We start from the raw sequence: 12109 nt of genomic DNA on the forward strand, positions 1-12109 counted from the left end.
CCTTTCATATACTTTTGTAGCTGAGTTTTCAGCTTTCTGAAACTGAATGTTTGTGTGTAACTGCACAACTTAACAGCATTCAACCATGCAACCCATCACATTCATTTAGATGCTGCTCTACGGGCTTCCCATGCTCTAGTACCTCAAATGTCTATTTCTTGGCTTCATTTTCAAAGCTGTTTGCACCCTCTTTCCTTCACTAACAACATGCCTGTTTCACTTTCAAACTGCCATTCTGTGTCAATCATGTGTGGAAAATGACTTTATGGTACTTCCCGTACTATTACTTTCTCTTTTCCAAACTATTATGTTCAATTGATGACTCCAAGCAAGAGTTCACAAAGCGATTTCCATTGTTCTCTCCCAAATCCCTATCAAAATTCTTCTTCACTTCCATGCCTCAAACCCCCAAGTCATTACACTGCTTTTTACAGTATAGATACTGCTTTTCATGACATCCACAATTCTCAAACTACGTCCTTGTAAATTCCCATCTCTTGTTTATTTTCTAAAAATTATGCTGCAAAACTCTCCAGATATTGCATTGGGCTTTTGCTCTGAATTTATATGGTGCCTAGACAGTGGTGTCTGGTCTGTACCTAAAGATCTGAGTTGCCAAAATTCAAATAAATAAACTGTCTTTTGAAGTGACATAGCAACAGGTACAGGGAACCAAACACAATATTTACAAGCATCCTTAGAAACTAAAAAACAGTAGCTCTTGGTTTTGAGACCCTGACAGCCTGGGACTTTGAAAACTATCAAAAGATAGAATCACCTATCCACCTGGGCATTAGGAAAAGTAGGGAATATATTCTTGTGGACTTCAGATGGAAGACAAGATCCTGGACATTCCAACTTCAGGCTATAAAAGATGAAAAATGTACAAATATTACATAGAACATTGTCCCTCTCATCATACCTGATACGCTTCCACCACCAAATCATTGAGATTTGCTGCTTGGGATTCTATTTGTCTTGCAACAGTACCAGGCAAGAGAGGTAACAAATCCTATGAAAAAGAAATAATTTATGCATAGTTTTAATTTTAAGTATAAATATTGTGCCTTCAGAATTGAAAAAAGAAATCAGGTTTCTAACCTACTTTATACCAATGAAACTGGCTTCCTTGAACAGCAAAAATAACATTGATGTTATTGTCAATCAATTTTTCAGAGAGCTGCCCAAGAGATGGATGCTCCTGCAAAATACAACAGGAAAGAGAAGATTGCAGATTAGTAGGAAAAAAATCTTATATTTCATATATGACACCTTATAGATTTCCAAATCAATCAAATTGGATTGATTCCAATCCATTGTAACTCCTAAATGTACAGAGAATGGCAGACTGACATCAAAACCAGGATGGGGCCATCCTAATAAACAATAAAAAAAATCATCAGAGCATCAGCCGGGCTTATCTGTTGCAACTATATTGACCTGCTGCACAGTGGGAGGACTAACTCTACAACACTATTTTGTTGGTCTGAGTTTAATGCTTAAAGAAATATGGATATGATGTGGTCCGTGGTCCATGTTCCGTCTAGAACAGGGAATGATAGGTGGGCTCTTGTGCAAAAGTCAGGGAGAAAGTACAACATGAAGCACTGAGATGAGGTGTGCTTTTGGGAACAGCAAGGAGGGTAATTAAAAATGTTTGATTCCCAGATGTGTATTTTGGCATCAAATGCAGCCACTGGATCAGGTTCTGGCAATGTCAGTATTCAATGCTTATCTCACTTATGACTGACAGCTTTCTTCTCGGCGTGTTCGAGACCTACCTAAGGACAGATGACTCCAGCCCTCACCATGATGACCTGCTACATTTTCTTAACCACACCTATGCTTGAAGAAGATGGCACGAGTTTCACAGCTTTCCTCAGTAATGCATTGTTCTATTTGGTAGAGTACCTATGACAGCATGTCCTGTGCCAATGACCTGCTCTTCTACACTTCTCATTGAGAGAGCTGACATGGATTTGAGAACAAGAGCTGTGTTGCTATCTCTTCATCCAAGATCTTGGGGAAGTTCAAGGGTGTCTGTGTCGTCCCAATGGGCTTTGTACACCTGAGTCATGTGAGATCCCTCCAGCTACAGTACTCCAAACCAAACTGTATCTGAAAATCACCACTTATTAACCAGCCTTAAGTGAATACTTCTCAAGAAGCAATTTCAACACTTAAAATTCATGACTGAAAAGAAAGAAGTGATTGGAGCCTTGGCCTGTGATTCCACTTAAGGAGATTTCATCTGGACACCTCCACTTATGTCAGGTACTTCAACCTTTATCCCCCACATACTTTTGTTATCTTTCTTTTCCTGGTATTTTTCACCATCTGCCCCATATTGTCTCTCTCTTGCACAAACACAGTCTGTTACCCTGAGCAACTTCTTTCTTCTCCTCAGATTGTCCCTTGTTACTTAAGGCACCCTGCAAGTCAACAGTTCTGCTAGCAATTATCTGAATAGCAAGACAACTGAGACAAAGAGAGTCTTATGCAAGAGAGCAAAATTCATTTGCCATCATCTTGCACCATTATAAAGAGCCTGTATAATGTACAGAGAGATCAAAAGAGTTTATTAGTGCAGTTTGATATTGGCCAGGGTACATTCCTCTCTCAAAGTTTCAACGCTTTGGTAAAAGATTATGTTCCTTAAAATAACTGATGAAAGGTGGATAACACAGTATCAAACAGGTCTTCTTACAGCTCCAGCTGGAGAGAGCAGTCTACAACACAGTGCTAAGCCTTCCTTCCTTCTCCATGGCACAGAGCATAGTGGTGGGGCCTCCACTGTGCTGCACAACCCTACAGGCCACATGCAACTGGCTGGCAGATCATAGACACACCAAGTGGTCCCAGGACACGAGTGAAGCCAGACGTTCTGCAAACTCCTCCTGCACCATAAATGTGGGAATGACAGGGGCAGTACCAAGAGATCATGAGATGGTGGCAAATAAGTCAGTCCTCTTGCTTAGCACATGATACTAGATCTGTCTGAATTCCAGCAAAATGGCTCCTCAGCAACTCTGCAACTACTAGCCAAACTCTGCAATCAGGAGTATCAGTAATAGCTTTCCAAGCCTTCATAAAACAAAAACTTACTCAGATGGAGCTTACTGAAATCAAGAGATGACACCCATAGACATGTAAGGGCTGCAGGGACAGAATCCCCTGACTACCTCTGCTCACAATGAAGGCTGAACTTCCATGTACTTGCCATCAATAGCTCTCTAGAGTGTCCAGCTTCTTGCCTACTTTTATTAGAACTGAGTTAAAGAAAACCAAACCAAACAAAACCCAAAGCATTAACAGACCAACACTAGCTTTTTAATTTTAAGCATGTAAAGAGATGGCATAAGGTACCAGTGGTCACTCATGGAGCCTCACTTTGCTTGCTGCGAAAACCATGCTTTACTTTATGTGTTTTCATCTTATCTCTTCCCACTACTGCTCAGGTAAATGTACTTTAATTTTAGACCATCTTTCTTGTTTTAATTGCATCATTTATTTTATTATTTTAACTTGGTTAAGCTGAGAAGATAACTAATACAAATGTTAGGTATTTCAGAAAGGGAGTTAACCAAGCACAGATCTAAATAAAAGAGACTAGATTTCTTTCCTGTCATGCATTTTTTTTTCTGACCTTTCTGTGACTGCTTAGCAGAAATTAGAAAGAAACATGCAGAAAAAATGTCTAAGTGGAAACATTTCTGATATAAAGGCTAAGCTTGTTCAAATAAATAAAGCAAAGTCCTCTAAACTGGCAAAAATAAGAAATAAAAATATGCCAAAATACACTCTTCTCATGACTACCCAAAGCTAAGAATCAAAGCAGGAAAACAATTTAATTGCAGAAGTCTTTAATTTAGCACAGCCAAACAAAATTGTATTGATATGAAAAAAACCCCAAAAATATGTTTTATATTATGTTTTCTAAAAGACTGACAGACTTTCATGATATTTCATTTAAATATCAAATAGTTATTCCAGCCCCCTGATTTCACTTATTGATTTGAAGTTCGATGTCTATGAATAAAACAATCACATGTACCATGGATGAGATGAAAAAAGCAAGAAACCAGCACACTTTCCCTTACAGACACTATTGTGTTGTCATAAAATCTGCTCCAGAAAATGCAATTCCTAGTACTAAGTTGATGCCTACTGTTAACATGTGGGCATGCAAAAATTAGCACATATTTAAAAAAAAAGGGGTTAGCAGCCAGAAAACGCATGGATCTAAATGTGCCACCACAGATCTAAGCATCTTTCAAGGTCATTTCATTTGGGTGGCTAAAAGAACCAATTTCATAAAATACATCAGTAGTAGTCGTCATGGAAATTTTGTTTTCCATATGGGACAGTTCAATTATGATCTATCGAACCAGAATGCAGAATATCAGTTAAAACACCTTTTTTTCCAGTCAGCCATCAATCTATCATTGCTGCATAGAAATATATTAAATAATTTTGTCTGTATTTTCTATTGGTGAGTTTCTCCAGTTGCAACAGAAATTAATTCTCAAAGTTGGACAGAAAATAAATACAGTTTGTTGTTTTTTTTTCCTGAAACAGAAAATATCTTTATTAAATATCTTATCAAAGATAAGATATTTTTAGATATCTTTAGCAAAGGAATCCTGAACGCCAAAAAGCTTTGTACCTTTAGCAATTACTTAATAAGCAGAGCAAACATTCTCTGATTTATAGCACTGCAACTAAGAAAACTAAAAAGAAAGAAAAACAGAAAATTTCTGCATTGGGAAAGAAAAGTTTCAGGATTATTTGCTCTAAGTATAATAAACTGAATAGACTGATTAGAATGGAAAAAAAATTCTGACATCTGTGAGGAAATATCCAAGAGGCGACAGAGGGAGTATATGAATGCAAGAACGTCAGATAAACGGAAATCTAAATAACCTTCGGGTTAGCACACACCGAATCTCCCTCCTCCACTCAGCAAGGTCCCAAACACTCACTGCTTCCCAGAAACCTCCCGTATTTCATGATAACACAACAGCCAGCAGCCTCCTCCTGCTGCTCCACCATCCCTGTAAATAACAGTTGCCGGAATTACATTCAGGTCTAACCTCACTTACACAAGCCCTCACTGACTTCACTTCCACGTTGCTGGCTCTGCTGAACACAGGCTGTACACTTTAACTAAGGGCAGCCAGCACTGAGAACAAAACTTCAATGTGCTCTAATTGTACCACAGCTCATACTTCTGTTTTCTGGGGATTGCATTGCAATTAAGTAGTGATTAATGACTCTTAAATAAACAATTCATATTTATTTAAGAAAATACCCAAAGCAGTTGTAACCTACAATTCTTAGGCAAAAATTCCTTTCTTCAGTCACTTATGACTACTTTATTTTTACTGAAGAAAATATTTTGAAAGCTAAAAGATCTGTTGAAGGCATGTTACTTTGCTACAGCAGATTTGCTGCAACTTTTTACAGAGGTTTGTATTACCACACATTGTCTTTCTACGGTGAAATCTGAATGCATTTAATGCTAGTCCATCCATTTGAGGTAGCTTATTGCTGTTGAATGCCCCTTGGTTTACTCTTACCAAGCCTTTCAACCAATGCTCCTGTGACTACTCTGATCATAAACCATAGCCACTACCATTGTCTTGTGAGCATGATTGTACAACTACATATTACCAGCTTCCACTTGTGCAAAATATCACACCACACACTTCTTACTTATGTTTTATACAGAATGTGTGTGATTCTTATGAGATGCTAATAAAAACCTACACCAAAACCACAACATATCCTTCTTTGCCGAGTACTGTTTTTTTCAGACTCCAAAATACTTTAGTCCACACAAAAAGAATGCCAATATGCCAGGTGACCAGTTCTTCATTTCACACTTTGCTTACCTGGAAAAATATTATTCTAATAACTGAAATAAAAGCAATGCTTTGAGAGCAGTCTAAAAACCTCGTTTACACAGTTTTGCACTGCCTCTCTGAAGGCAAAATCTATGACATATACCTTACCATACTCGTAGCTTTGATGTACACATTATCTTTCAAGTGACAGTTTCCATCATGGGGAGTTACAATTCCTGCTAATTTACTATCAAGGGCCAGATGGGAAGTTTGATCTGTCATCACAAGAAGCAGCCGCTTTGCTTCTTTACGCCATCCAATATGGCTCTACAAAGAAAACAAAATTAGGCATAAGAAAGCAGTAGCTACCTATTTTCTAAAGTATCAACAACAAAATGAAAAATTAACATGAAAGACCACTTTCAGATATTATACTGCCTGGCAGCACTGCATTTAGACCAGGCTATTTAAAGCATTTTGTGTGGAAATAGACATAATGCACTACATCTGAAAACTACCAATTTCTTTGCTTTTTTCCATTTACCATTTTCTTTGCTTTTTAAAGAACTACGTCCCACTATACATGCCAGCTGTGCTTTATATAGTGGGCTTGATAACAGCTGCCATATTGTGTATGTTGCTATTAAGTACAAATGCAAAATCAATACTTTGTAAAATCCTCAAGGGTCCTAGGAAGCATTGCAACCAGTAAATATGCATTCATCCATATTGATACTTGCACTCTTCTATTTTTACTTTAATTTAAATTCTCATCACTCTTTAATTTCCTTTTCCTACACAATTTCCTGGAAAGTGCATTAGTATGCAATCATAAATCAATAAACTAAGTTTGAAGGCCTTAATGCAATTATAAATTGCGAAATTCCTTATTAAGCAGCAAAATGCTACATTTATTCACCATCTTTGGGGACTGATAGCCTCAAGGGTGAATTGAATGCATTTTAGGAATTCGGTGATGTGAAGGATGCAGAAGGGTAAGCTTATACCTAAATTGATTTAGATGCCAAATTGTATTTTCAAAACATTTATCTCCCCGATTATAATCAAATTTCTGAGGCACACAGGAATCACATCATATGCTTTTTTACTATTCCCTCTCTTGCTTATTCCATCTTCTTTTTCACTGCTTCCATTTTATCCCCTTCTTACAACTCAGAATCTCTACCATTCCCGTGTGAAACATGTACCTGCAATGCAGTCCATGTACTCAGCCACACTTTGTGACTTACTCTCTGCCTTCCTTTCTTCATGGAGAAGAATTTAGCTCCCTTCTCAGGCTCACTCTCTACTATCTCTGAATGGGGATTAAATTTCTCAAGCCAGCAAGAATAACAAGTACAGAGGGGCATTATGTCTTTTCCAACTCATACTCTGGGCATCAGTCTCCATGGACACTCCTAGACAGCACCCCTCTAAAGAAGGAGTATTTTAAGTTTTATTTGTAAGCAGGATTTATCCTGAATCATTCCAAATTCTCCTCCAGCACTGTAAAAACCTCTTATCGTAAGACTCCATCATTTGACTTCATCACCTTAAGACTTGTTTAGTTTTAGGTAATCCTGTGAGGAGCAGGGAGTCTGACTCAATGATCCTTATGGGTCCCTTCTGACTTGAGATATTCTGTGGTTCTATGATTCCTACCAAAATATGTCACAGCAATCACAATTTTAAAGTAGCTTCATGTCCTAACCTGCTACCTCTTGCAACTATGATGTATTGGTTAAAGCAAGATGGAGCATGTTATAAAGGTCTATTGTAGACAAAATGAGTGCATATTAATATAATTTATACTTCATGATGGTCATTATGATTTGCACATTCTTCCCATCCATTTCAATTCACAGTTCACTTACCAGGAAAGCCTCCACATTCTCATGAATGTTTCCATTCTATTGTTCTTGGAAGCATATATTATTCTAGAACTCACATGTCATAAGTGTGGAATGTGTCCAGTGAGAAACACTGAATTTTTAGGAATTTTTCCAAAGTTCCAGAATAATTTTTTGTAACAGCTTCAATCACAGTGTTTATGAGGCGTGGTTTTCACTTACCTGCTCATCAAAATTTGAAAATAAAATTGGACCAAACAATTAATTTTTAGCATAGTTTGGATTACTTTTTTTTCTTGAGGTATTGTACTGCGCAGAAAAATAGTGTGAAGATGGACAAGATAAAACAATTGTCCTGACATCATTCTAACAGATGAGAAACACACCAAGCCTGTGATTTGAATCGGAGTTGAATATTTTATAGAGCATTACCAAACTCATGAATCAGCCAAACTTCAAAATTTGTATTGCATTAATATGCATAAGAAGAAAAACAACCAAAATTAACTCCTTAGAGCAAAACAAACTCTCTTTATCTGATAATGCTTACAGGTTGAGACTTATCGATGCAGATCTTTTCTATCCTTTTCTGCATGGGAGAGACTGTGATGAAATTTTATCATAATACAAAATTTAATTTTTAGTTGATTTTTACTATTTCAAAATTTGAAATCTTTAAAAGCTGAAAACATAGAAGTTTTTCTGTTTTCCTTGTCTACACAAGCAGATATGTAAAACATCTCATTCAATTTTCAAGTTCTTAAGGAGAAGAAATGTCAAGTGGTATGTCTTCATTGAGGAACACGAGCAGTGCTTTAATTATTTTTGAAACTAATTATATAATTGACTGAAATTAATACATGTGTCTGTTCAACCAAGAAGCAGTTGCTTCCATCATCCATCCTATGTTGGTTAGGCTGGTTAAAGCCAGAAATTGAAGATCCATAACCAATACTGAAAGATGTTCCCTCATGCTCTCCTTTTTCAGTTTCAACTGGAAATTTATACTTAAGGGGGAAATAATGGAAAAGGAGGAAAAACTCTTAGTATTATCAGGCATAGCACTGGCATTTTGAATTCAGGAACACTGACCACCAGTTTATCTATCTATCTATCTATCTATCTATCTATCAATCATCTATCTATCTATCTATCTATCTATCTATCAATCATGCCTGAATTACTATTTCTTTATTCCTTTGTAAATAAGCTCCTTCCTTACCTGGCACACAGCTGCTTGGAGCATCGCATCGAAACCCCCTTCAGGTGTATCAATATTCCCAGAAATTTTTTGTTTATTCACTGCATTTCTGAATTCTGCTATATTGTCAGTCAGGGATAGCACATGAATATAACCATGAGGAGGCATGCAATCTAAATTGTAGTCACTGTACAAACACAAAACAAATCAAAAGTCTTATTTTTCCTTTGAAGGAGATGGAAATATGGAATCCCCATTAACCCATAAAATCCTGATATTAATGAAGATGTAGGTAGTGCAGAATAAAAAACACTTACAGAAAAAAAGAGCAATTCCATGTGAAATTAAGTTCAGTGGGAAGTAGTTATAATTAACTACAAAAAGTGTATATTATCTTGTATTTTATGGAATTGTGTTTATAATAACTTAGTTAATATGTTAACAGTATATATGTACTGCTTTATACAGAACAAAAAAATGCAACAAGAGGGATGGTATGATCTCAGGGAGTATATAAACCCTTTTGGAATATCTACAGCATGGCACAACTTTGCTTTTCATTATCCCGAGAAAGGACTATCATACTGTAACAGTAAGATATTTTAATAGGTTGCTACACAGGCTATTGAACTATAACAAAATCCAAGTTCCTATATCCACTAGTGTTATATAGCTGTACACAAAATTAATATTTATATTAATAATAATTACCTCATCAAAGAGATGAGAAAATCCATTTTCAGTAACATCACAGCAAATGATACTTTCTCAAATTATATATAAGGGAGAAAGTCTGATTTTTATAGTAGGTAAGCTAGTGAAGCAGCACTTAGGTCATTGACCTGGGACCCATTCACAGCCGTGATTTACGCACAAGTTGAAGTGCTCATCCATTTCAGAGATGCTGAGCAGGTTTCAACTCTCTTAATTTCTACTGCATCCAGACTGTAACCTGTTCTCCTTCCAATCAAGGTCCAGTTGAAGAAGAGAAACTGGCATTGAAAGGAATAATACCTCTGCAGATGTCTCCTCTTAGGCAAAATACATAGTGACCTAGAAATGCTAATCAATATCCACTCACTATATATAGATAGTCTAGATGACTGCTTTATTCATAGTCACATCTCTAGAATGAATTCCACTACTAGGAACCAATGCAAAACCCACTGAAATCACAAAAGGTACTTAGGGACTTCACAGAACTTTGGATCATGTCTTCCCAGGAAAGGCAAGCAAGAAAGTATGAAGAATTAATATTCACTTTTCCAACTACTATCATTTATACAGCTCTGAATTTGTTGTGTATAATCTTGTTTTCCAGGGGTTTTGGAAGTGATCCCTCACTTTATGTAAGTGTTGAACCCAAGGTATATAAAGCATGGCATGAACAAAGAAATGCAGGCCAGAACATTTTGTATTTACAAGAGGAGTTCCTTCACATTAGAACTGTAGAAGTAGATCAGAGAATCGCTTATGTTCATTAAATGTGCTGAAAGAAACCACATCATGTTGACAAAAGTAGAATTTTCATGAAACAGTTAATGAATACATGACCATACACCAGAAAGTACCTAGGTCAGAAAGTAAAAACTTTGTGATGAATCTAGGTATCATATCCAAAATAATGAAAACCACAACAGTTGAATTGAAAATGAAATGCTAAACACAACCAAAGCAGCATGGGTTTTGGCTTGATTTGCTAAAGAAAATACAGCACATTTTTTTCTGATACAGAAAGTTTTTCTGAAATCATTCACCAGGTATTTCAGAAGTAATCACTGTAAAACAATTTTCAGCATTTCCTTAGGAACTTTGACAAAGAACCATGGTTAAAGGAAACTAGGATAAATTCTGAAGAATTTTAAAAATAAGTAGATAAAATGCATATTTCTGTCATTAAATACACATCTCAGTGCTACAGGAAATGTAAAAAGACTACATACCTGCACTGGTTATGGATTCTACCTGGATGAATGCTAATATAAGGTGACACAGTTTTATCCACATAGGATCCAAATCCAAGTCGAAAATCAAGAGAAATATTCTCCATCTTTTTAGATAAAGCAAATCCAACGGAATTTAACTTTTCTATATTGTTGTGCATAGAGGCTGAGACATCAACTAAATAGTAAAGATCCACAGGATATTTCTCTAAAGGATGAACTTTTAACATAAAGTTTGCTTCACTTCCTGATTAAAAAAATAAACAAACATGTTTATTTACTATTTTTGAATGGATATGCTTAAAAATACATTTATTTTTGTAGCAATCTCAGCACAAGTTGTTTGTGTCAGCAAAGAGAAAAACAAGCAAACAAGAAAATCTCCCAAGAGTAAATGAAACCTTGAAGAAGCATTCAAAAATAAGCCATAAAGGGGTGTTTTGTAGAACATCTTGGGTTTTTTTCCTTGCAGGAGCACTGTGCAATTTATTGTAAAAATTTGACTTCTCCCCATTTTGTTTTAAATTCATGGTTATGCAATCCCTTTGGCATTATAACAAAAAGCAGTTGTGGCTTACAAAGGACACAGATCTGCATACAAATTGGGGTCAGTCACTTCAAGGTTGTCACTTCAAAGTATGTAAATGTACCCTGCAAATAGTTTGTCATATGACAGAATCTAAAACTGCATACACACCACAAGGAGAGCACAGCCTCAAAAACTCACGTAAATACTGTTTCAAAGTTTATACCAAACTGCTTCCAAAGATTTGATGAGAAAACTCCGTGGGATCAAAATATATATTTTTTTTTAAAAATGTTTTCATATTAAAAAAATCCATCTTTTGGCATATACAAAACAGAACTCTTATTTCAGGATGATAGATGTTAATGTTTTGGAAGCTGTTAAAACTAGTCCTCACATTTTTGCTTTTCTAATATTCTATAATGTCAGCAAAATGACTGAAGTGATTTGTACAGGCAGAGTGGGTACAGGAATGCACAGTTTCAAATTAGCCATCATTTTATGTCATCCAAAGCGTGACCTCACAGCAGAAATGAGTTTAGGATCTTCATGTGATGAGTAGAGAATCTAATCCAGTATTGTGCAATGAAGATACAGCAAAGGACAGGAGGAAGGAAGACGTTACAGAAGAACGATGCAGGTTTTCAATAAAAACTATCAAAAGGTACATCCAGTACAGAGATCTGACTCAGAAAACTTAAATATACAAAGTACTTTCTTCCAATGGTCTTTGAACATAATCC

General features: G+C 36.2%; 1 protein-coding gene across 7 annotated transcripts in view; it reads right to left on the reverse strand.

Annotated features, from left to right (window-relative positions):
- Window positions 1-12109, reverse strand: part of ITGB8 (integrin subunit beta 8) — a 49560-nt gene that overhangs the window by 17665 nt on the left and 19786 nt on the right. For 6 of the 7 annotated variants that reach the window (XR_011005175.1, XR_011005170.1, XM_068209309.1 and 3 more), the window contains exons 4-8: window positions 10841-11087; window positions 8919-9084; window positions 6015-6173; window positions 1106-1201; window positions 923-1012 (exon numbers count right to left, since the gene is read on the reverse strand). Coding sequence is in view for 5 of the 7 variants with exons in the window: in XM_068209309.1 (XP_068065410.1) it covers window positions 923-1012; window positions 1106-1201; window positions 6015-6173; window positions 8919-9084; window positions 10841-11087 (758 nt within the window). In the remaining 2 variants the exon portion in view is untranslated. The remainder of the gene's footprint in view (window positions 1-922; window positions 1013-1105; window positions 1202-6014; window positions 6174-8918; window positions 9085-10840; window positions 11088-12109) is intronic. The other variant, XM_068209316.1, reaches the window with a different exon arrangement.

The sequence above is a fragment of the Anomalospiza imberbis genome, chromosome 1 (genome assembly GCF_031753505.1).
Source record: "Anomalospiza imberbis isolate Cuckoo-Finch-1a 21T00152 chromosome 1, ASM3175350v1, whole genome shotgun sequence".
NCBI classification, from domain to species: Eukaryota; Metazoa; Chordata; class Aves; order Passeriformes; family Viduidae; genus Anomalospiza; species Anomalospiza imberbis.